We start from the raw sequence: 26,761 nt of genomic DNA on the forward strand, positions 1-26,761 counted from the left end.
CGTTCGCAGTATTATTTCAAAAGCAATAAAATCTGACTCTCGTTAATTCGGATAATTACAGTTTCACTGTATTAAAAAATATATGGACAACCCACTTGATCTAAAAATAGAACATCAAGTCTTTTATTTACTAGATCTGTTATTGATAAAACCACCAAACCCCTATTCGCACCCACTGGTGCATAGGGCACTAAATTATTGGACTAACTGCCGCATATATCATACCTCTGTATTCTTTATCCGCCCAGACACAGACATATATTAATATATTTTGTAGCATTTTTTTGTAGGGATTTGGACGAACTTAAAATTTATTCTTTTCATTTTTTTGGCTGCGCATCTACGTTTAGGATCCCTGAGCCACAACTCGTTTTGAACCGAAATGTTAAAAAATATACAGATTATGAATATAAATATAAAAATTTAAATGTTTGGATAATTCATCATCTAGAATTGCACGGTGGTGCACTGGGTACGGCACTGTCAAACTAAATGCAGCGAATCATTAAGGAAGGTGATCAGTCTTTCGCTTCGGGGATGAAATACTTTGGTAAAAAAAAAATTTATGTCTTAATAATGAAAAAAAAATCTGCTATGCCTTCTTCATGATATTTATTTATTTATATATTTATTTATATAAATTTACAATACGCCCATGGGGCATTAAAAAAAATACAGGTATGTACATATGTACAAACATAGTAATAATTTTAAAAATAAACAACACAATTTTTTATATATTTTTTAATGCATGGAGAAATAAAAAAAAGCATAACATCTGCAATCCAAAATCAAAATTAAAACATCACATTACAAAAAAGGAGGAAGATATGGATACATATAATGTAACATTAATATTTATTTACAAAAACGTGCATTGAAAAAAATAATAATGAAAAACAGTAGGTGTGTAAAGTAAATAAGAAAAAATAAGAACCAAATTGTTATTATTATTATTTTTTAAATTGTACAAAAATGATATTAACAAATTAATATTATATATAAATAATAAAAATAAAACATTTTATATGTCGGTTCGTGGTCCCGTGGCTAATGTCGGGGACTCACGGATCAATGGTTTAAGATTCGAACCACACTCATTCCCAACTTAATTCCTATTTTCTAATAGTAAGTTCTTTGCAAAAAGTTACAAAATTGAAATATTTGGTAAATCAACAGACCGCCAATATTTCTTCAACAAAAAAATGTTTCTTGTGAATGACTTGGATGGGTATGAAAATATTGTCTTTTTTACCAATGAGCCTGTCTTTAAAGGTATATATATATATATATATGTATCAATGTGTCAAGGTATACGAAAAATATAGTTCTGCGTGTGAAATAGAACCAAAACCCTTGACATGGTTTTTGACTAGATGGCGGCTCTCCTGTAAAAATCCTGAATAAGGAAATCGAGTAGACATAATTCCACCTTGTTGTGTATGGGTTAATGCGTTCTTTTACTATTTTTGAGGTCTTAGTTTCAATTTCTGATAGAAAAGACATGAAATAATTTTGAGTTGTGGTCCCGTGGTAGTATTGCGGACTCACGGAGCAAAGGATCCAGGTTCGAATCCCACTCTACCACAACTTGATTTCCATTTTTCCAGCACAAGTTATTTAGGACTTTTAGGAAAAGGTCTAAAAATTTAAATATTTGGGTAAATGAAAAGAACTCAAGTGTTCCTCTTTTTAAAAATATATATATAAATGTTTGAATTTTAAAGATGGTTTGAACTGATTTATTTCATTGTTCGTGAACTGCCCTTCGAAGCATAAGACTGATCGCCTTGTCTTCATTTGAAAGATGATCGAAATTCACTGCATTTAGTTTACAAATGCAGTGTCTTATGCACCACTGAACGGAGAAAGGGAAATAATGATAATGTATAAGTGTGTATAAATAGAGTAAAATAGATTAATTTAATTTGTATTTTTCTTTCTTTTTTTTGTGATGTGATAGAGGTGAGACCTAAAAAATACTATTTGGGTTGTTTGTTTTGTGTTATGGATCTGTTGTGTCAAAAACGCTGTTAAAGGTCTGCGTGTTCAAAATAAAAAGGTTAAAAATATTCCAAACACGACCCCACAGTTTTCAAAACATTCCCGACGTGTCGAATCTCGCTTGCGCAAACTGTGTGCCGCGTGGGTGGCAGGACACAAAGCCGACGAAAACTAGACAAAGCAGACAAAAAAGCAGACAAAAGGTGACAGGAAAGGGACAAAGAAGGACAGGTTTGTTCTGTGAATCGATCGGACACGGGTGCTTAGAGCACTGGAGATCTTCAAGCTGGACGGGCAGAGCTAATGACAGATTAGATGCCAGGCTTAGACATTGACTTGAGTAAGTGGCGTTGATTGTTCGTAGTTTTCATCATTTTACTTTACGTTGTAACATAATTTAGATTTCATTTTGTTTCAATTTCGTAGAATTTTATTTTATTTCAATATATTTTATTTTACTTTATTTTATTTTATTTTATTTTATGTTATTTTTTTTTTTATTTTTTTTTATTTTTTATTATCATCTTTTTTTACTATTTTTAAGATTTTTTTTATTTTGCTTTTTTATTTTTTTGAATATTTATTTCAAAACTGTTTTTTTAAATTTTATTCTTTTTTTTCTATTTTTATACTTAAGAATTTTTTTTACTAAATACAGTTTACACTCTAAATTTGTTGCAACAGAAAGGGAAAACATTTATAAAATAAACAAATTTAGACCTAAATAACTCCCTAGGCAGAAGGTCCAGCCTGTCTACAAATATTTGGACATACTCAAAGCATTGTTGATTAAATTTCAACCAGCTCATTCGGAAACACAATTTGGAAGAATTCGTTATTTTTTAAACACATGTTATAAAAATAATTATTTTAATTTATTTCGGTCGGTTTTTTTACATGCTAATACCCGTATGCAAAGACAAAACTTAAGGTGAGGAAAGGTTTGTCTCTGCATACGGGTATAAGCTTACATATTTTAAATCTGTTATTAAAAAAAATAATATATTATTTTTATTGATAAAGTTTCGATCACTAAAGCTCCATAAACAAAGAAATCATATTGATATTTTTATCAGAATCGTTACCTTTATTTTGATGTTATTTTCTGTTATTTCTCTCCGGTGACAAATATTTTTCTATAATTTAGCGAATCCATGTGTTTCGATACGTCCTTTAATGACTTCGTGAATTATTTCCTAACGAGAGAATATGGGTAAAATTTTCAGAAATCATAATAATATTTCATTTTTAACTACAAACGTTTCTTTCTCATTTACAATTAATTTCCTTTATATCGATACTACGAAAAACCGACATTCCTGTGATTACTTTTGATGACTTGACTTAAGTCAATACTATTTCCACTTTTATTAAAAACCAGTCAAATTATGTTAAAGTATTAAGATATTGATCATTATAAAAATATAATTTAAAAAAATTTCATATTGTATCTCACAAACAAACAGTAAAATTAATAAAATTATGTTTTTTAAAAAATTATTTATTGATCGTGGGTAAAAAATAAAGTTATGAGAACATTTTTTTTTCAAGTTTCCATTATGTAATATGAATCATATTCTATTTAACAATAATTGATAGTGACGTCTTATTTATTTATTTTAATTCGATTTACAAGACATCAGTATAATACGGTTATTATTAAATTTATATATGATTATTATATTCATTAATTATATGTAAACACAACAAGTACAAATATGTTTTTGAAAGTGGTTTTAATTTATTATTTTGGATTGGACAAGCTAAATTCAAATCCATCGAGATTAAAAAAATATCTAATTATTACAATAGTTATGCCTACAAATTATTACAAATTTACTAAATTAACATACAATTATTATTTTTATTATCTTGATTTTTATCAATTCGGTTAAGGACCTCTATGGCTCCGTCAAAATAGTCGGAAATGTGGCCGATTCAATTTGCATGTCTTTTAAAATAGTGTTCAGCACGTGCTTGATTCTTATTCTTATAGGTGGAGGTCAGTGTTATGCAAGCTCCTGACGTCACTGCGACTTGTGAAGATCTATTGTGATGGATCCCCGTGAAAAGTTCTCGCCCTCCAAGCCCAGGTTTATTAAGAGCCTGGCTACTGTGTGCGAGGGTGATAGTTTAATTGTGCTAAATCTCCCCCTCTAAGCTTAGATCCGTAAAATATCGGGCTATTAAGTAAGGAGCAATCTCTTTAATATCCTCAGGTTTTACCAGTGTTTTCTCGAGGATGAGGCTCCTTTTATAGTGTAAAACATCTCACTCACATAAAATGTGTAAAGGTGTTTCCTCATCTGCATTGCAGAACCTATATTTAGAAGTTTCGGAAAGGTTCATTCTAGCATGGTTGATCTGCTGCATCCTGGGCGGGCTTTAGTGATAACCCTTACTTGATTTCGGGTGAGCTTTGTTAGGTCGAATTCAAACCTTTGCGAGTACCCTTTTATCAGTTCCTTCGCATGGTGCTGATCAGGCAGCATGTGCCTATCTACACCAGTAATTTTGCCTAGTACCCACCACATAATTTTTAATCTAATCATTCATTCTCTTTCCACACCTAATGCTGCATTTGGCACTGGATTGGCACAGCAACCGCAGCGTGTCTGGCGAACTTTAAAATATTCAAAATCCAATGGGTTCCAGGCTACGCTTCTTTCTTGTAGCCATATTATAAGATACTCTCTCCACACCCCTTTAGGTTTATTCTTGATTAATTTATATAAATACCTGAGCAGATAGTTTTAAATTAATATGTTTACCAGAACATTATAAGTCTTGTTCAATTATAGTTACAACTATTCCGTTACCACAACACTAACGGATAACTTGTTAAATGTTTAACCATACATCATTTTAGAATGTAAGTCTTGCACGTATTATAAATACATATTTTAAAAAAGATATTGGGATTTTATATTATGCAGGTAATTTGGCCCGAGGTATTTTGTTGTATAATACATACAGAAAAGTACCTATTTCGCATTTTTTTAGAGTTGTCTAATTAATATATATATTACCATAATTTGTATGCAGAGTATCAAGTTTTTACTTATCTGATAAAATAAACTAATTAAAATTGAATAATTTCTCATTCGAATTTATTAATATTTTCCACCTAGAAGAATGCTTTATTAATATAAAAAAGGAATGCATACCTAAATTATTTAAATTTCTGAACAAGTTTTTTTGGAGCTAAATATTAAAATGTTAGGAAACCATCTTATAAATTAGTAACTGGGTTCCTGAAGAATAATATAATTAAATGTAAAGAACATGAAATTAATTTTAAATTCCAAATAAAATCACGGCTTTGATATGTTCCAACTTCTGAAAAAAGAATATTTTAATACAAATGAGACAAATGTATAATTATCATTTTTATTTTATTTATAAATGTCAAAATAAAATTAAACAAATATTCTAATAAAAAATGTGAATTTTTCAGTATTGTGAATAACACGATCTCTTTTTTTTTATTTCAAAATAAAAACAAAAAATAAATAACCGAAAATTCTGTTTTTTTAGCGAAAAACGTGATTTTTTTTTAAAATAAAAAAAAACGATCAAAATTTTCCTTTTTTTTTACATTGAATTTTTTTGAAGATTTTGTGTAAGAACAAAAAAATAATGTGTTTATTTTTTTTAATAATTTTAAAAAAAAAACATCACAAAGTGATAGGCAGCTAATAATATTATGATGATGCAATGAAGCTGCATTAAAACCAACTATAAATAATAAATTAATAGTTCAAATTCCCCTGTCAGTTTTTATACGTAATCGCCTAGTAACAAAAATACACGCATACGTAGCTGTAAAATATTTTTTGCAAAGATATTCTGTTATGTGTAGTTTACGTATTAATTTTTCCATTCTATTTAAGAGGGCTACTAAATGCATGGAGGTTTTTTAAAATTGCGATTAAAAAATGACACGTTATTACGTAGACACATTGGTAAACTGTTCTAAAGTAGTGTGAATATTTGAATGGCTTCTCTAGAACTAATTTAAATGTTAGCAAATGACTGAAAACGAATGAACTGTGCTATTATGAAGTTTGTAAGGTGGTCAGGCGTCAATTCTGTATTCTTTTTATGGAAGATTGATCTTTTTTCAACAATGTATGTATACAGGCAACGTCACAATAGAAGGTCAAAGAAACCAGATCAACTAATTAATTTAGCTATGAAATATGATTTCTTCTCACTTATATGAACACATTTTGTAACTTTCTTATTTTTTAAAATATTTTACTTCCAATTAGGCCGTAGTTGTTGGTTAGAAGTCAATCTTATTATACTAACATACTAACACACTTATGAAGCTGTTTTTTTTTATATGGATACAATAACTCGTCCTATCGTGTAATTTGTCTTCTTTCATATAATCTTCTAGGTTGGGTAGACCAATCACTGGTTACTTTAAATTTTGTGGATTTAAAAACTCATAACTTTCTTTTATTTCTTTAGTTAACATAATAATACCGGCTTTAATCTCAGCTATATGTTCGAACAAGGTTTTCTCGAGTATGAATTATGTTATACCCAAAATCCTTACGATTTTTGATCAGAGGTAGGTAGGTCTCTTTTATCGCATTGAGAGTGTTTAATATTTTAAAAGAGCGTATTAAGCTCTATGTAGGATAAAACCGACTTTCACGAGAGGAGTTTAAGACTGGATTTTCCTTGAGGATAAGGATTTGAGCATAAAACTCCTTGATGATTTTATAAATATTTTAGTTTGCTTCATGTAAATCAAATGAATGTTATTGTTTGTTCTTTTTACATCCATTTTCCGTGTGTTATTTTTTTATCTTGTTCTTGTTTTGTTATATATTTATCGTGCTTATGTTGTTTAAGTTATTCGTCGTAACATAAGACTTTGGTCCTATAGAGTTAGTACTTTTTAATATTTAAAAAAAAATGCATAAAAGGCACGTGTTTTTTTAAAACTCGATATAGATCTACGTTTATATATCTAGTAACTGTTATCACTGTAACTCTCCAAAAATAGAGACTTACTCTTGTGCTTGGAGAGTGACTTACACTGTTGTAGTTGTTAATTTATAAGAGTTTATATAATTTTGAATTTACGAGTATATGAAAAAAAAAAAAAAAAAAAAACACATAATATATAAAGAAAAAAACATGAAATAATAATAAAATTCAAACTAATTAACTTGATTAACATTCATAAGTATGTATCAATTTATTCTAGATATTTTTTGTGGAGTATTTTTTGTAAAAATTACATCGAAGGTGCTGTATAATTAACATCCCAATAAGTCTCTCAGCAACAGAGCGCATAGACTGTTGGGATTTTGGTTAACCGTTTCCAATTATGTTAAATTTTAGTAACTTACAGGAGCTAGAATTCAACCCTTCTCATTGCTATGGAGCGCATAATTATAAATTGAGTTGTTAATGTAAATAAATAAATATTTTTTTTAAATCATGCATGTTCATAGCAAGGCAAAGGTACTAAAACATGGTGTCGCGTGTTTAAAGATCCGAATAATATTCATAATTTGCAACAATCAGTTCAACCTCCTCATGTGATTTAGTCCGCGAGGCGGCTTTCGGCAAGACTTCAAAGGATTCAAAGAACTTGCCATTAGTCACACCTGAAATTCAAGGTGCGCATTACACCGCGCATATCTGAACTTTTTAATACATTTTTTCCAAAGGATTCTCAGGGAACATACGCAGAATCCGAAATATGTTGTTAGAAAGATAAATCATGAGATAATTAGTTTAGAGGTGTGGTCCTTCGCGCGTATTATCCTTCGTAGGTTCTGAAATAAAGGGTCTTCTATAATCTCAACGCTCAGTAACGTTTCAAAATTCATCTTTAATCATTTGACTTATAAACAATATTTTGAGTTTGTCATAATGGTTGTAACTAATGACAAGATTTCACCCAGACAGGCGCCGCGGCGCATTCGGTAAGACAGCTAACTGTGAAACTAGCGTGTCGGGTTTGATTCCCGCCCGTTGCAAGAAATAAATTCAAGATTTTTTTTTTTTTTATCAATTGGTCTGGATGATGTGGTATATTTTTCATAATTTCCTTCCATATACTATTTCCTACCTGCTGATAAGACTCTAAAGAAGAGGCTTAGCGGGTTATTCCTTTTTAAAAAATATTATAAAAGAGATGTAGAACATTCAAGAGAAAGAATATGGAATTACAGGCATTTAAAAGGCTAATGTCTTATCGTTGGATAATTTAAGTCGCCACTTTCTCTATTCTGCATCCTGTTTAAACATCTATATTTTGGAAGTATAAAAATTGAAAAGTCTTTGTTGGCGTTGTGTGGTAGGTGAAATAATTCAGTCTAATGAATCTCACCGGCATCAGTTAAAGTTTCAGTTCTTTAACTTCATAAAAATCAATAGATGGAAGGACTAATATTTTTGACTCGATGCTTTATCTTAGCTTTAATCCTTAAAAAGGAAATCCAGGGCAGATAAATCCAGTTATAATAAATGTCATAACTTCACGTACCCAAAAAAAGATGACGGTTGTAGAGATTGAGTGTAATATAAAGAAATACATCCTATCGCAAGGGAGCACTGAATCCAAGTGATTGCCCGAGTCCAAGTGAGCCGCCCGAGTGATTTACCTTTGGCTTGTTGCCGGTCGCCGCGTTCTACGTGGCTCCGACCACTCGTACGTCATTACAGGCACCGTAGCGACATCTATTAAATAGCGAGTGTCACTACTTCAAGTCGTGTTAATTCAGTTAAGCCTTGTTGTGTAGTGGTTGACGCGTTTGCCTACCATTATTGAGGTCCTGTGTTTAAATGATGGCAGAGAAGAAATGACGTTGAAAACTGCAATATTAAATTATTCCTGGACTGACAGCAAGATATTTAGACTGATCATCAATACCTACATGTGACGAAAAGTCAAACTAAGCAGCACATTATTTATTTATGCAGTGCTATTCTAAATCTTCTCGCTGGAGTAGAAAAGAAACGAATTTGGGGATTTTTATTTTTTGCATACGACCGCACTTTGTTTCATATCCACACTGATGTTTAAACGTCAAATAAATACGAACACGTGACACCAAACAAAATTGCGACCTTACATTACTCAAAAGGTTTAATTAGGTTAAATTGGCGAAACTGTATTTTTTTTCCGTATTTTAAACAGTTTTATGATGCTAAACTATGAAATGTAAATTATAAAACTGTTCATGTTACACTATTTTACGTTAAGTCACTAGAGTAGCCATGTATGATGCAAAGTGTAGTCGCATGCAAATAATGAAAATGTACAAATTAATCACTCCGTGCCTCCAAGAGAAGATTCAGAATATCACCCTACGAATACACTGTGGTGTGTCTAAATTAGCCATTTTTAGGAGAAAAAGACAAAGTTTTTAAAATTAACAACGCTCGTAACTTCAAGTATAGCAACAGTATAATGATCAGTATTTGGTGTAGTATTTGCTCATCTTTTTTTTTACTAATTCAATTGAGTTCAGTTTTGGGTAAAAAAATCATCGTTTATTTTTAGCATTGTTATATTCTGTTAGAAAAACAGTAAAGAGGGTACAAAAATATACAAATAAGCTAAATTAAAATATAAGCAAACATATTAATCACTCTCTGTTCTTACTAGGTACAGCAAATACCTGTTCTGAGGTAGAGAGCATTTCTTTTTTATTTTAATTTAAAATAAAGCATATTTTTTACTCAAGATGTGAAATACGATCAGGAGTTTATATATTTAAAAAATTGAATATTTGTAAATATAGATATATATAAAATAGAATCTTTAACTAAGTAATATTCTCATGGATGTTTATGTGTGTATATGTATGTTCATATGTATGTATGTGTATATATGTGTATATATGTATGTATGGATATGTATGTGTGCATGACGGGTATATATATGTATGGATATGGATGAGGATGTGATATAGATATAGACTTAGATAAATATATGGATATGTTATTAAATAATGTTTTTAATAAAATGCTTTGTGCCTATTAAATATGTACACACTTCTGTTTTAAATTTTGGTACTCCGGTTCTTTATTTATTTATTTTTTATCTTAAAATTGCGTTATCATTTACTTATTTTTTGTTTTTTTTTACATCTTTCTAAATATTTTTTTGAAAGCATAAATTACATGTACTTTGTTCGCTCCTTATAGTTACTAGTAGTTATTATTTTACAACTATGTAGGACTATCATATGATTAATTGTAAAGGATCTTTACCGACAAGCCATATTCATTGGTTTGGTGAGTCTTGTAAAAAAAAAATAATTTTTTAAATCCTTTAAAAATTACTAAAATGTAATATTGGTTGTAAATAATAAATAAATAAAATAAATATAATATAAAAATACGATATTCTTTAAAAAAATATGAAAAAAAATTATAGTTTGATGAGTTATCAACTTTTTTGGGAGGTGAAGTGTTATTTTTGGGAGGTGAATTGTGGTTTTTGGGTGGTGAAGTGTGGTTTTTGGATGGTGAAGTGTAGTTTTGGGTGGTGAAGTGTGGTTTTTGGATGGTGAAGTGTGGTTTTTGGGTGGTGAAGTATGGTTTTTGGGTGGTGAAGTGTGGTTTTAATACCAACTGCAGCGGTGTAACGATCAGTAATAGAGAACAGCAGATACAGTGGGGTTAATTGTTCTAGCAAAAATGTGGGCGATACAAGTTTTTGCCTCATGTATCACTCTTGTTAATTAATATAGTAACATAAATTTTACATTTAAATTTGTTGCAACAGAGAAGAAAAACATTTTTGAGAAGGGAATATGGGGGAGTCAAGGCATTTACAGGGCTGGCATTTATGACCTGTCATTGGCTGGTTTAAGTGGCCATCTTACACATTGTGTTACATTCACCATTCTGCCTATTTGTGTACATCCACATTTCCTCAATTCAGAGTGCTTATGCTTTCTCTAGTTATATACCTCAATGCGTGTACATTAATAAAATTGAAATAAAATATTTTGTGCTTTTTTAACAGTCTTTTATGAATAAAAAAACGTTTTATGAATAAACCGTAAATATCTTATTAAATTAATAGCTCATTTTAATAAACGGGATTTACACCGTTGTCCGTTTGTTAAATGTTAAATCATCGGAAGCGAAAAAAGACTTCAAAGAGATAACCGATCTTTTCATTCATTGAGTTGTCAGGTGTGAATAGATTTATTCTTGCTATATCATAAATAATAAAAAAATAGTATGCAAATGGACCTACCGTCAAGCGGATAATCATGTCAATACATGTATTAGTAAGTTTAAATAAGCAACAAGTAATTATAATCAGTTTTTTTTCTACATGTTTGTCTTTTAACCCTTCAAGACTGGCGCCGCGCCGTGGCAAAGTTGGTTTGAAACCATTATTGTTGCGGGTGACATTCATATGATTGAATTATTTCACCTACATACTAGGCAAAAAAAAACTAAAAACATTGTTAATAAATCCACCTGGTCTAAGAAGAAGTATATAAATTGTAAAATATTTTCAGGCTTTGCCTAGTATGTTGGTGAAATATATATATATTTGTTTAATAGGAGTTGCTTTATTATTTAACTTGCTTATAACATACAAGGTTCAAAAGTGGATTTTTCTGAAATTAAATTTATCTAAACTGTTAGAATCAGGAAGAATATACTGATGAGAGCCAATCAGGAACTTAAGCATAGAGGAAAGTTATTATAAATATTCCTAAAGAATACAAACTCAATGCAGATTAAGAAGGGGGGAGAAGGACGTATGAACAGAGGCCAACACGTCGTCCCCACCCCTCAGGATCCCTTCAATGCCTCTGTTTTTTTTATTTTAAAAATATGTTAACAAACAATTTACATAAATAAACGTATCCAAATATACAAAAACAATTTCTTAAAACTATAGTAATATAACAAACATAACTTACACAAAACATAAGTTAAAACACAGATATTTACAATCCGTGGTGGTGCAGTGGTCAAGACGCTTGACTCACACACGGAAGGTTCCGGGTTCGATTCCCGGTGAGAGCACAAAAATTAAAAAATGTGATTTTTCTCAAGCCTGGGTGTTCTGTGATGTAATTCACCACTGTAATTGGGCCTCCTGGCCTGTTGTGGTGCAAAAAAATAAGAGAACTACTTTGGATAAAGAAGGACTCTCTGGGTGGTCAGAGGCAGAGGATCCGAATACCACCACCGTAAGGGGAGGACAAAACAAAAGAACGTGTACGTTCAAATATAGACAGAATGATGAGTGTTACACAGTGTGTAAAGTATGTTTTATAAAACACATGCCAATTGACCGCAGGTTAAGGGACCATATTTTGAACGCCCATGTTTACTCTAGTTATAAACCTCAATGTACGCTAGTTGATATAAATAAATATTTGTTGCAAATCTATTTAGATTTGTCCAAACTTAGGTCTGCTCAAAACTAGTAATTTTGTGTTATCTTTGTATGAAACTGAGTCAACGACAAGTTCTAGCAAAAATGTTGATTATGATCTCTCCATAGATAGTGCAATCCAGCCTTGTCTACAAACATTTTAACAATGTATCCAAAATTGTTGATATCTTTAATTGTCTAATATACCTGCCGGCTACTTTTTGTTTTTACTTGTTTTGTAAGTAACTACGCTTAGTTTTACAACAAGCGATTTTCAAATGAGGTTAATTAAAACGTTTAATTTATTATATTGCTTAAAAATATGAGTTATATAGAAACGATATCATGTTAAGTATTGGACATGAAACGAGCATGTTTAATTCTGAAGTTTTTAATTGTAATTTCCTATATCACGCTATTGCATATTAACAACATGATAGGTTACTTGACTCCTGTAAAAAACACACACGTTAATGTACCACTTTTTTAATAATTAAAACCCCTTGTTAACCCCTTAACAACCAGATACAAAAATCTGCCATATTCTCTTTTTATTGACTTAATATTTTTATTGACAACTACGAATAGTTTTATTTTTGATTTGATAATTGACTGTTCTTAAATGGGCCGCATTATCATCGCAATGCTTTTAAAGTTTTGTAATTTTGAAAATCCCAACCAAAACTTTGAAATTACACCGCCCGTGACGTCAGGAGTTCAAGTCGGTGAGTTTTTTTGACAATTGAAAGTAGAGTCTCGTACCAGTTATTTGTCGAAACATACTTAAGTCCAAAAAAAATTGCTACGCAGAATCAAGCACAACAACATAACAACGCCATACAGTACTATCTCAGTAATTCGCCACTATAAAAACACGGCAAGTGTACATACTATAGTGTAAATGGCGGATTACATTTATACATATTTCAGATATTTCGTAAAAAAACTTTTTATTAAGGAATTTATACCTTCGTTGCCGTTGCGTACAGCAACGAAATGGGAACATGAGAATCCAAGATATGTCATTATTTGTGCCCAAATGCTCAAATGCTCCGATTCGAGTTAAGTTTAAGAAGTCAAAGTTGACTTATCGAGTTTCCCACGCCCCCCATTCAAGATGGAGTTAAATTAATTCAAATTATTTATAAAATTACAAAGATTTTGTTCAGTTCGTTTGTTAGTAGCAGACTACTGAATTCAATATCAGAATACCGGTGAATTACAGAACCTAATTTTGTAATATCAACTTGTAAAAATAACGGCGGATTACAGTAGTTGTCGGATTATCAAGCGGCAGATTACTAAGAGAATAATTGATTGGTTATTGTGAACACGTGTTCACATGAACCTATCTCTAATTTTTACCTCGTCTAAGAAAATATTAGACTTTACTCATAATGAGTTAGAAACTAGCTTAAATATGTCTTCTCTTCAAGACCGTCGAAATAAGTCCGCCCTTCTAGTCCTATTCAAAATTTTCAACTCACTTTTCTGAACTACTGAGCTTTTTAAAAGCCTTGAAATTCTTTTTGGAAGCCACCAGATCTGTATATCCGACAGGACCTATAACAGGGCCACGGATAGAAGCGAGAAGCTCCATTCGGTAATCATAGAGAAGGGGAAAGGGACAAGACCACAGGATGTGTTCAGAAGATTGGTTAGGATATCTATAGCAGCACGAAGGGGAGTCAACAATATTAAACAAATATTGTTTTATTAAATTTACGATGACCTGATAAAAACGGCGTTCTTTGATAACAAGTTGTCTTCTTTCAAACGTTCACTGAATCAAATTCAATTATATTACATACCATTGTGTCTTTCTACTTTTCTTCATAATAATTCTGTGTATAAATATGTCCTGAAAAACACCCATTAAGCGTTTATATGAATAAATAAATAAACTTGGCATAAAGTTTCGCCTAGGCATAGTAATAGAATACGGATAGGAATACCGACTTTATTATAGTGGTAGAATAAAAATAGTATTATCATCCTTATTTTACCACTTTTTACCAGGTTTATAAGTAAGGCACATTACGAATGTTCATTTTCCAGTGGCACAGACTTTTCTCATTTTATAAAGAATAAATATGGACGTATAGACTTTATTATTGGATTCATTTTTAAAATATCTGTATGTTGGTGATGCAGTATTATTGACCTTGCTTACAATGTAAAATATTTATATTTAACAAGTGGATTTTGTTTTCTGGCCCCGTTCACCCGAGTAGTGTTGTGAAAGGGATTTGTTTTTGGCTGTGAACTTTTACAGAAACTTCTCCGCATTTGCTTGAAGAGAAACCTTAGAAAACGAATTCAAGAGAAGCCGGGCTACTGACAGACATCAGTAGGCCTTCCGTGATAAGCAACAACGTCTTGTGATAATTCATTGTGACTTATCACGGAATGGACGTGCCTTATATCCTCACCACTGCTTCTGCATCACGCCTCCAGGTTGCCTGTCGACGCTGAAAAGGGGGCGATGGCGATGCATCGACAATGTGAATGTCCAGGGCCACAAAAACAAGCGAGTATAGTTGGAAATCCGGATTGGCCCAGCCACCCGCACCTCCGTTTGATGACAGTTCTTAACGGTCAAGGCTAAGGCAGGAGTCACCATTTTGCACCTTTAGGACGAAAACGACTTAACCCAAAAACAGCTTGAAATGAGTTAAGAAAATAAAACGACTTAAATGAACACTACCCATATTTCTGCATTTCAAAAAACGCAACATTCGGGTGGGAATAGGACAAACCCGTTACATCGGTCTCTTTATTACTCAGAGAATTTAGATTTCTTGTCAGTACGGAAGCGACGCAATTAGTATTGTGTTTACATTGCTGTGTGAAGGACGCAACGCAGACAAATATACAGTGACCGAAGGCCGATTGAATCGATTTTATTCCGATACAAATGGCATGTTTACTTGATTTTTTAAAATATTAAAACGACCAAATTAGCTTAGTAATTGTTTCGTTTCGACATACCAATAATCTAAGTGACTTTTTAAAGTAAATTATGTGATTTTATTATTTAAATTATCGATTATCTTAGTGACTTATTTACGTTTATGTCATTTCGTGAATAAATAAAAACATGTGTTTGGTGACCTGATCTGACCTTATAAAAATTATAAAGGTCCGTGGTTCGAATCCTACTCTACCCCAACTTGGTTCCCATTTTCTAATAGTGAGTTATTTACAACTCGTTGAAAATGGCCCTCAAAAATTAAATATTTGGGTAAATCATAAGAACGCAAATATTTCTTTTTTCCAAAAAAAAAAAAAAAATATATAATTATCTTAATTATCAAAGTACTTTTATTTGTTTTTTTTTGCAATCTAGTAATGACTCACTAAATAAATGTCTTGTGTAAGCTTGTTATAATTTATTTTTATTACGCTTTTTTTTCATAGGTTCATTCAAAGCTGAAAGCCTTCGGTATAATTTTTAACAAAAAATTTGGTGCTTACTTCGAGAAATACGAGACATTTGTCACAACTTACATTCTTCTTTTGCAATTTCCCAAAAAGTACACTTTTAGAGTCGAGTCGTTTTCGTCCTAAAGGTGCGATTTGTCATAATACATTATTAATGACTAAAATTTTAATGTATTCTTTTAAATGATAGCTTCTGGGTTAGATTTTTTTTCTGTGATACTTTTACAAGACTTAAAACAATGTTCTAGACATGCGTGGGCTTAAGCGCGATACAAATATGCGATTACAGTGGTCATTAGTCAAAGCTGAGATAATTTTGCCATAAAACGTGGAATTTTTATGACGTGAGGAAAAAAAAATCTCTTCATGACTTATGGCGTTCCATCCGCATAATTTGATCTGGATAGAGAATGCCTAAGTACCATGATTGCTTAATTAGTGAACAGTCGTAATTACGCCGAGTTGAAGTAATTACATACTCGACTTTTAAAATGACAAGAAAAAAATATAGTTTTGAACATTTCAGTGCGTTTTAAAAATTTATTCGCAAAGATGGCATTAAATTAATTTGTTAAAAAACAGAGAAAGAAATGTTGAAGTCTGGGCTTTTACAAGGCTGTCATTGACTGGTATAAGATACCACTTTACACACCGTAATATTCGCCATTCTCTTTTTGTTTGAAAATTCGTCAATCTGTTGATTTTTGAAAAGTAAAGGACATTACTTTTATTAAGTTCTGTTGAGTATTTTTTACGACGGAGAAACTGGTAATAAATAACTCAAATTATTCGTTTTATATAATAACTGTCTTATAAGCTCCATATATTTAGATTTAATGTTCAGAAAACACTATTAAAATAAAATACGACATTATTAATTAGTTAATTATACCTTGATAAAGAAGCTCGAGTAGCTTTGAAACCGGTCGGTAGAAAAAAAAGTGGTTAAAAACAAAAGTGTTTTATATTTATTTTAAATATTTTATGATATGAATTTGCTGCAACAAAGATAAAAAACATTTATGAGAAGGGATTTTATCTCCTAGTTCTGGTTCTATTTCGCACACTAAATTGTATTCTTCACCTGCTTGGACACAAAAAGTTATTCAACAGTACAACACAGTGTTTATTTTATATTTTGTTTAATTACAATCTACAAAACGTGACTAAAATTTTTTAAATAAAAATATATATTAAATAAAAATAACCAAACAAAATGGTGGCAACGGATAACGAGTGTTGCAAAAACGCATTCTCTTGTCGCATTCCTCCGTAATCGGTTAATTATCCACGATTACATGAACAGAAAAAGGTTAACTTTAACTGAGATATCATGATGTACAAATTACCTCGTTCGCCGGGGGTTTCAGTTTAAATCCTCGTTCAACAAACGAGATCTGATCACGTGTTTTTTGCTTTCTAGAACATTACAGTAAAAGTTTTTTTTCGACAATTTTTTTTTGCTTTGTCCGGACCTAATTGAATCTTTGACACTTTATAATAATAAAACCTCAATCAATCTATACTAATATTATAAATGCAAAAGTATGTTTCTCTGTTTGTGTTTCTTTTTTTAAAATTATTTATATTATTTAGTTTTATGATAAACATAGTCTAATATTTATTTACATCCATACTTATTCTAACATTATTTATCACTATTGTACACTTACTATCCTAATTTGTAATTTAAACTGTTCAATATTTTTTATTTATTTTATTTTACTATCATAAACAGCAAATCTGCATTTTACAAAAATTTATTTTACTAACATATTTGGCTTAATCTATATATATTCTAAAAACATAAATGTCCTTATACCCAAGTTTTATAAAAAAAAAATAAACCTAAAAATTCTACCAGATTTATTTTTAAAAAAATAACCTATAAATTTAAACAATTCAAAAATAAATGTAAAAATCAAAATCAAACAATAAAACATTCAAAAGTAATACAAAAAGAAAATCATAAGTACTGTTTCATACAGCTGGGCAAAGTGAACGAAAAACTGTATTTATTATGAAATGCATGAAGAAATAATTTTTATATTTAATTGTAGTTTATTGGTTTACCACTGGAACATTTTATCGAAAATATTAATCACAAATATTAATTAACCAATGTATATTCAATATTATCAATATATATAACCTAGTATTTTTTACAGATATACTCTTTACATTTAGTTTTAAATATATTTACATTTTTTAATTTTTTTATGCTTTCTGGTATTTCCTCAAATAACTTTATTCCCTTGTACATAAGGCAGTTCTATGACATTGCTTTTGATTTCTTTTCTAGTCTTATTTTTTTAGGTCCTCTTTGATTCTCTGTCAAACGACTGATTGACGTGATTTTTCTTACCAAAACCAAAAAACTCCCTCTGGAAAAAAATTATTTCACGTCGCAACGGAAAAGCCGATTGACCAATTTTTCGTATAAGGATAGCCGACGAGCTAACGAGGAATAAAAGCTATTTTTTATCTCGAAAAAAACATCTCACTGCCTCTGGACAGTTCTTTAATAATTAAATAAAATAACTATAGAACGTCGACATAGAATAAAGGATCATCGTAATTTTTTAATCGTGATAGTAGGTGGGCCGGCAGTTGAACAGGCTACTTTTTACTTTTTTTATGGGTTCTTTTTTAATTGCTAAACGACAAAATTAATAAATTGACCAACTTCTCCCTAATACCACGCTTGCGAAGTCACGGGTAAAAGCAAGTATTTTATAAATTCGAAATCGAGAGCATTTATAATACATATTTTATTAATAAGTCAATTTTTCAAAGATGTTCATAATTTTAAAATTGTTAGGATTACGTTAATCTATTTTATGTTCATGTCATGTTAGGTCTCGTCTGGTTAGTGTAATCATCGTGTGCTTTTTAACTCTTAAAAGACTGTGGTAAAAAATGTCTTTGCGCGCGGTGATGTAACATCGTGTTACCATGGACGTTTAGGATTCTCGTTCCACGTTTATAATTAAAAATTCATTAAAAAACAGATAACCGATATTAAACAATCGATTACACCATATTTTGCAGCTACGGAGCGCTTGAACAGTATGAAATTACATTTACATTATTTAAAAATATTTTTTTATTTTACTAGTTATTTTTTCAAAATCAATCACAAATGAGAGCTGGATGACAACATATTCTGCAACTACAGAACGCATTTAGGGTTGTCAATCTGAACCCATTTTATGAATATTTGACACCGTATCAGGAATAAAACCCTGGATCTAAAGAATAGTAGACAAACGCGCCCACCACTTAACTAAAAGACCGGTTTCTACACCCATTTTCTACACGATTACATTTTTAAAGATTTTTACCTTTCGAGTCGAAAACACTCGTTCAGTGTTCTGGTTCTGTTTCACACCCAAAACGGTTTTTTCATCTACTTGGACACCGAGTGCGTGCGGTGAGGTCTTAGATTAGGGAAGTGTGCCGACTACAAAAAAAGTTAATTGATTTAAATGCTTTGAAATAAACTAAAAAGACATTTTGTGTCCTAATTTTACCATAAAAGAGTTATATTTCATGGTTTAACATTAAAATACCCTCGTGTCAACTGATTAAAGTAGTAAATTTGTTACAAAATAATCATAATCTATTTCATATATTCATGGATTGGTTTATTAGAATAGCTTCCACAGAGTTAGTAAAGATCTCAATTTGCGCTTGCGCGGACTCGTGAACTGTCGCCTTATTTTTTTTTTTAAAGTTAAGTTATTTGGGAAGCATTGATTCCATCCAATTTATGGATGGACCGCGCATAGAGAAAAAGTAAAAAGAATCTTTGATTTTAATAATACATTTTTCATTTTGCGTACGAAAAAGTTGAGTAGGTGCAACTTTTTTTGTCCTTATTACTATGGAACAGTTAACCTTTCAGAGCCTGGTGCGACTTAACACATTGCAAAAAGTACCGCCAAGTAATTTTATTAATATCCTAACCATTACAAAAACTGGCAGTTGAGCCAAAATACATGATAGTTAAAAAGACATAATGTTAACTGTACGGCGATCGCTACATCCGACATAAAACGATAAAATTTCTGTAATTTTCCAAGACTGAAATCATCAACAATCAATGGAAAAAAGTTCATTATAAATTAGGCAGGGAAAAATGCGAGTCAAAATTTATGCCCTAAAAAGCTGTTATCAAATAATTTTAACACGCAGGTTCGACTTTTCCGCATAATTGTTTTTTTTAGTGACTCCAAGAGTGATCAATATCCTGGAAGAACAAATATTATGTTTTCCTAAACAATTGACGTCTTTATTTTTTTTTAGTGAAAAGAAATATTTGCGTTCTTATGATTTATCCAAATATTTAATTTTGACAGCTATTTTCAACGAGTTGTAATTAACTCACTATTAGAAATTGGGAATCAAGTTGGGTTAGAGTGGGATTTGTACCACGGACCTTTGGTCCGTGAGTCCGAGATACTAGCCACAGGATTACAACCCGATTAAAATATTTTGAATAATAACCTCGGGAATATTAAAATAACTAGTAACGAGAAAATGTTCAAAAAGGCTATGAAAAAATGAATAGTAGAGCTAGGTAGAAGTAAAATGGATTGTCTCATTCGCCCTAATTAATATTGAATCAATTGCACCACAAGTGCCAATGTTAGGTTTTTGTTCTTTCATTGTGCGTTTTGTAATATAAATAACATGGATATACATAAATTATTTATAAACATAAATACGGAGTGTTTAAAACTGTCTGAATATTTTCTTAATTATCTCTGTTTATTAAGTAAGTTTTCTTTAAATATATTGTAAAGTATCCTCGGCACAGGTAATCCCAGTGAGGTCACATTATTTTTATTATTAATTATAGTTTGTAAGAGAAAAAATATGAAAATAATAATTTAATATTAATTGGGTTTTAGATATTTTGGGAAAGAGGTCACGCAGTTTTTATTTGGAAGTTATTTTTTTTCATGTGTTCTTTCATTTATATACTTTTACTTGGGTATTTCATGAAAAATGTACTTATTTATATTTATGTGGGTTACGCATATCTACATATAAGATACTTCAAAAATTTTGTTACTATAATTAAACATGCTTCCACTTTTGATTATAACAGTCTCAACGAGATGTTTTTATGTACTGTATGAAATCATTTACGAAGTGATAAAGATGATTGTATAAGTTTTTTTTTATATACCTAGGCAAAAGAAATAGTGTGAGTTTTTTTTCTTGGTAACAATGCAGCCTATTGCATTGTGGTTTCTTCCATTTCATAATTAATTTCAGCACAAAAGTCATCAGATGGAAGTGTGAATGTTTAAACATAGGCAAAATTGTGTTATGCAGGGTGTAAAGTGGCCACTTAAAACAGCCAATGACAGGTCATAAGTCCTGCTAATGCCAAGACTTCATTATTCCCTCCCTAAAAATGTTTCCTCTCTCTGTTGCAATAAATTTCGGAAAAAAAAAAATTTAAGTCACCATCACTCCCTTTCCGCACCTAATGGTGCCTAGGGCACTGCATTGGTACACCGATTGCTGCGTATCTTGATAATTTTGTTTTTTTTGTCACATGAAGGTAAGATTTTTCATGTCAAAAAATATTTAAAGTCAACCATGTCGGGAATCATAACCGAGACCTATTACATGATAGGTAGGCAAATGCGTTGACTATTACACCACGAGGCTGAAGAATGATTTAATTAGGTACGTGTTATATACATACATATTAAATGATTTTAAATTAATTTCTTTTTATAACCGTATTGTGTACATATAAAAATATTGATGACTGTGTCAGACTCCAAGAAGACATAAATGCATTTCATACTTGGTGCAAAACTAATAACATGGAACTTAACATCGATAAATGCAAAATTATTTCATACCATAAATGTAAACATCCTTTTATTTTTGATTATAAACTTAATGGCCAAGTTCTTTCGATTGTCACCTCTATAAGAGATCTTGGAGTGATCCTAGATAATAAACTAACTTTTCTGAAACACTTTGATAATATAGTAAACAGATCCTTAAAAATTTTAGGCTTTATTAATAGAACTACGTCTGATTTCCAAAGTATGCTTACACTTAAAACACTTTATTGCTCTTTAGTTCGCCCTATTCTTGAATATGCATCTGTAATCTGGTCCCCTCATTATGCTGTTCATATCAAGCGCCTTGAATCAGTTCAACATCGTTTTATAAGAAAAATTGCATGGAAGATGGGATTGGAAAGAGGAGACTATTCATATTCTGATATGGAGAGGTTTTTAAGCATATCAAGTCTTGAAAAACGCAGATGCATTGCAGATATAATCTGCATGTATAAAATTATGAACTGTCTCATTGATGCCCCTGAAATTTTGCAAAAGATTCTTTTTAACGTTCCCACCCGTAGACTAAGAAATAATGAAATGCTTTTCCTCGGTCACTACAGGACCAATTATGGTGCACAGTCGCCTTTGCCCAGAATGATCAGGCGGGTGAACGATCATCAAGATCTTGATTATTATGGTGTAAGGATGTCTTTCTTTACAAATCAGCTAAAGAATCTGTATAGTTAGCCTATGCTTTTTACTTAATCTAAAAAATCTATCATCTGTCTTTGCTGCTTATTTCTGTTCCATATATTTTTTTATTCCTTTGTAAAAATTTCTTTTAATTGTAATGTTTATAATGGACTTTGTCCGTAAATAAATAAATAAATAAATAAATAAATAAATAAACATATTTACTATGTATTTATAAATTTTGTATTATATAAACCTTTCGTTTATTTAATGAAATTAAGATTGTGCTTTTGTAAACGTTGGATTCGTGATGTAATGGTCAGCGCGTTTCCCTACCATGCAAGAGATCATGGTTTCGATTCCCGACATGGTTGATATGAAATATTTATGTAATAGGGTGTTTCCAAACTAGAATATTTCAGAGTCTCTGGACTGGTACCTTAAGCGTAAGACTGAGCATCACACCTTCATATAACAAAAATGCTCAAGATACGCTGCTATTGGTGTACCAATGCAGTGCCCTATGCACCATTAGGTGCGGAAAGGGAATGATGATGATAATAATGATGATGATGATGATGAATTAGTAAACAGATAGATAATCTCAAACTTAGCACAAGATTTTGACTCTTTTTTTGCGTGTTATTTCGTTTCGTTTTTGTTATTTTGTTTTTTTCACCTAATATGTATGATTTTTGTTAAAATTTGTATGTGTTTACAAAACATATTAAATTAATAAAAATTGTAAAAAGGTTTAGAACTAAACTGACTGGGACTGTTAATATTTAAGTGTAAAGACATATGTTACATGATGACAAAACCGCTAGAAGACATACTGTTATTAAAAAACAAAACTTTTTATCTTTTTGTTTTAACGACAGTTTAAATTTAACGCATTTGCAATAAAACGAAGAATTTAACCTTGTCGTTTCGAAGTCCGGATCCAAAACCGCAAAAACCAATTTTCATAACGACAAACATAACGTTGTACGAGTGGTGCCGAAGGCCGTCGTACTGGTCCTTCAGCTTTCAGTATTCGGCATTCGCCAGTGGTCTCTTTTCGGCCCTTCGGCTTAACCCACACTTAACCCTTTGTCGGCCGCGTAACGACAGCGACGGGCAGTAAACAACCCGCTCCGCCCCTGATAGCTTTAGGGAATACTGTCTAAATATGATTTCGGAGGCCCTACTGAAAAAAAATACCGAGTACCTACCTCGACGTACTTTGTTCGGGTTTTTTTTTACATTATACCCTTTCGTATTTTTTCAGAATGCTTAATTATTCGACCCATCAGCGCTTTCACCCGCAAACTGGCAGCATTAAGATTACTGATGCTGTAAAATCTCACTTCATTCAATTTCGTGTTTTGTAAAATTATGTTGATCTTTGATTTAATGATAGTTATGTCGCACCCCGGAATAACGGTGACATAACTCGAAAAATACGTTTATACAAGAGAACAATTATTACGAACGCATATTCTGGATTTTCATGATTTAACTAAATATTTAAATTTTGGAGCCACTTTCAATCAAGTTGTTGTAAAGCGGTGTTCGAACTTTAAACCTTTGATCTGTCCGCGACACTAGCCACGGGACCACAACCCGGTTCCTAATTCTGGTATATAAGTATATGAGTTCCGATTGTTTTATGCCATTAAACATTTTTTAATATTATTTTTTCTTTTATTTCAGATGGCCAAGCAAACCACTTAAACCTCTTCAACAACAGACCTCAACCAAAGAAGAAGCGGAAGTCCAGAACAGCCTTCACCAACCACCAAATCTTTGAATTGGAGAAGCGATTTTTGTACCAAAAATATCTCTCCCCGGCAGATAGAGACGAGATTGCAGCGTCTCTTGGTTTGTCGAATGCGCAGGTCATCACCTGGTTTCAGAACAGAAGAGCAAAATTAAAGAGAGACATGGAAGAATTGAAGAAAGATGTTGAAAGTGCCAAGGTGCTTTCAGCTCACAAAACATTCTTGGAGAATGTAACAGATCTTGGGATCTTGAAGAAGAAAGCTGTGAGTTTGGGTGCCAGTGAAGAAGCAGCAACTAATTTGATAGTCTCAGCGCAAAAATGAGGGTACGGAGGACTGTTTTATTAGGATAATTGTTTTTAATTATGGACGCAAATGTTTTTACACAGAGAAATTTTATTGGAACGAGTATTCTTAGTAGCATTATAAAATTTTTATTCAAACCCTCTTCCTTTTATTTTTTTTTTACTGACTCAAACTTTCGAGGTTTAAAATCATTTGCAATACATCATAAAAAATTAATCAGAAATTTATTTTATGAGTCGTTAGGGCATTTTTTTCACAATCTGGCGTAAGTAAAATAAAGCATAAAAAAAAATTCTCAGCGCAAGATCACTTTTAGAGCCGTTGTTGAAAAAATCCCTTTATACAAAAAGTATGTTGATTGTATTGTATTTTATTTTATAATAGTAAATTTTCTGACTGTCTAGTTTAAAATTAAAATAAGCAGAAAAAAATAAATTATTTCATCCTTACTATTACGTAAAGTTATGCCTTGTTTTATGAACAAGAATTTAATTTAGTGTAAATGAGGTTTTTTTAGTGGTTTAATAAATGTGATCTCTTCTTCGTGTATAAAACATTGCGTGCTTTTATACAAGTAACTTATGTATAAATAAATAAAAATGTTTTAAACAGTCCTCGTTCCTCGATAGATTTAGGACAGTATTGACACTTCGTGTGTCAATATTTTGTAAATTTTGTAAATAAAAATAAAATTATTTATTTATCAAATTAGTATTAAGATATTTCCGGTGACTAGTTTAAAAGTATTTATAAATTAAATTAGGAACATTCATTGACCAATTTTGTAAAAAATATATTAACAAAGCTATATTGCCGTCATAAAAAAAAACAGCCATTTGCAGAAGTCATATTTTGAGATATGACGTTTTGTATTATTTATCAACTTCATGCAAATAAGTAAAACTGTAAAACTCTTAATTAAAAATACATTATGTCAATCGTTTTTTAGTATAAAACCAGTGTGTCATATTTACAATATTTTTTGCTTATGAAACTACCTATACTGTGTTTTTCATTAAGAAAGACTTGAAAATATACAAAAACTTAAAATCGTTTTTCGCACTGAAATGTTTTTTTATTGCTACTTGTCTGATATCAAATGATTCAATATGTTTTGCCATTATCTCAAATTAATCTCGTTTTGTTTAAAAAAGCTCCCTTTTTTCTTATAAAGGCAGTATATGTGAATTATATACTTAAGAACATTGGTAATATTAATAATAAATAATTTTCGTAAAATTCGATCATTAATAGTAGGGTTCTTATTCATTTATTGGCAGATTTACTTAATATTTACCTTATTTGTTACTTTTTACTAAAAAAAAAAAAACAAAATTTTAATTATTTATTAAATAATTATTCAGGTATATCAAAAATAGACAATGTTATGATTAAAAATTAGTAAATTTGTATCATATAGAATAAAAATAGGATGATCAAGTTTTTTTTTACCAAGCAGGTATTTCTGAACCACGGCTGTCTTTTGAAAATACACAAAAATATTCGTTATAAAAATTTGGTCAATGATTGTAAGTTTATTGAAATTGGATTATTATTATTACAAGTAAAATGTAAATAATCATCTTCGTTATCTAATATAAATTACATTTATATATATTAATAACATACTACATATTTTTAATGTTCGAATATTTAAAATTACATGAAACGTTGTAGGCTCTGGCTGTAAATAAAATGTGCGTATCATTAAATATGCGTTTTTTTAATATTTGCTCGGTTTCATAAAAATATGTACGTGAATATAAATTGTATTCCGTACTATTTTTATGACACTAGGTGTAAAGATTAAACCAAAAGTTGTGTTTGTAAAAATTATCAGTATTTTATAATTTCGCTAGCTTTGTGAGAATTTTCACTATCCGTTCATTTATAGGGTACATGTTGTTGTAATTTTGGGAATACCTTGGTAATTAGTTAAATCTTCTGAAACAGTTTATTTTAACTCAGTTTATTAAATCTTAAAAGATGTTTAAAAAAGCTAAAATATAAAAAAATAAACAATGAATACTCGCAACGGAGATGAAAAACATTTTTAGAGAAGGGAATATAAATCTCGTTGTTATCACGGCTTATGACCTGTCATTGGCTGGATTAAGTAGCCACTTTACACTGTTTGACATTTACCACTCTGATTATGTTGCATCATCCATATTTTCTTAATTCTTCCATCATTTTAACAGCTGAAACCTTTCATACTGTGGGTTAGATTCATTTGATTTCATCCACTAGACAACGTCTGAATTATTTTTAAAATATTTTTTATATGTTGGACCTCTTAAACCAACCGGTCAAAAGTCCTGTAAATGCATTAAATTGCATAT

The 26,761-nt window shown here is 30.8% G+C and overlaps 1 protein-coding gene across 1 annotated transcript in view; it reads left to right on the forward strand.

The window, feature by feature from the left end:
• LOC148283759 (uncharacterized) overlaps nt 1–24,711 on the forward strand; it is a 147,064-nt gene extending 122,353 nt beyond the window's left edge. Inside the window, exon 2 of the mRNA XM_088243313.1 lies at nt 24,046–24,711. Coding sequence (XP_088099439.1) covers nt 24,046–24,437 — 392 coding nt within the window. The 3' untranslated portion in view covers nt 24,438–24,711. The remainder of the gene's footprint in view (nt 1–24,045) is intronic.
• The last annotated feature ends 2,050 nt before the right edge of the window (nt 24,712–26,761 follow it).

The sequence above is a fragment of the Micrasema longulum genome, unplaced genomic scaffold, assembly GCF_059751315.1.
Source record: "Micrasema longulum isolate JH-2025_06_02 unplaced genomic scaffold, ASM5975131v1 h1tg000202l, whole genome shotgun sequence".
In the NCBI taxonomy this organism is placed as follows: Eukaryota; Metazoa; Arthropoda; class Insecta; order Trichoptera; family Brachycentridae; genus Micrasema; species Micrasema longulum.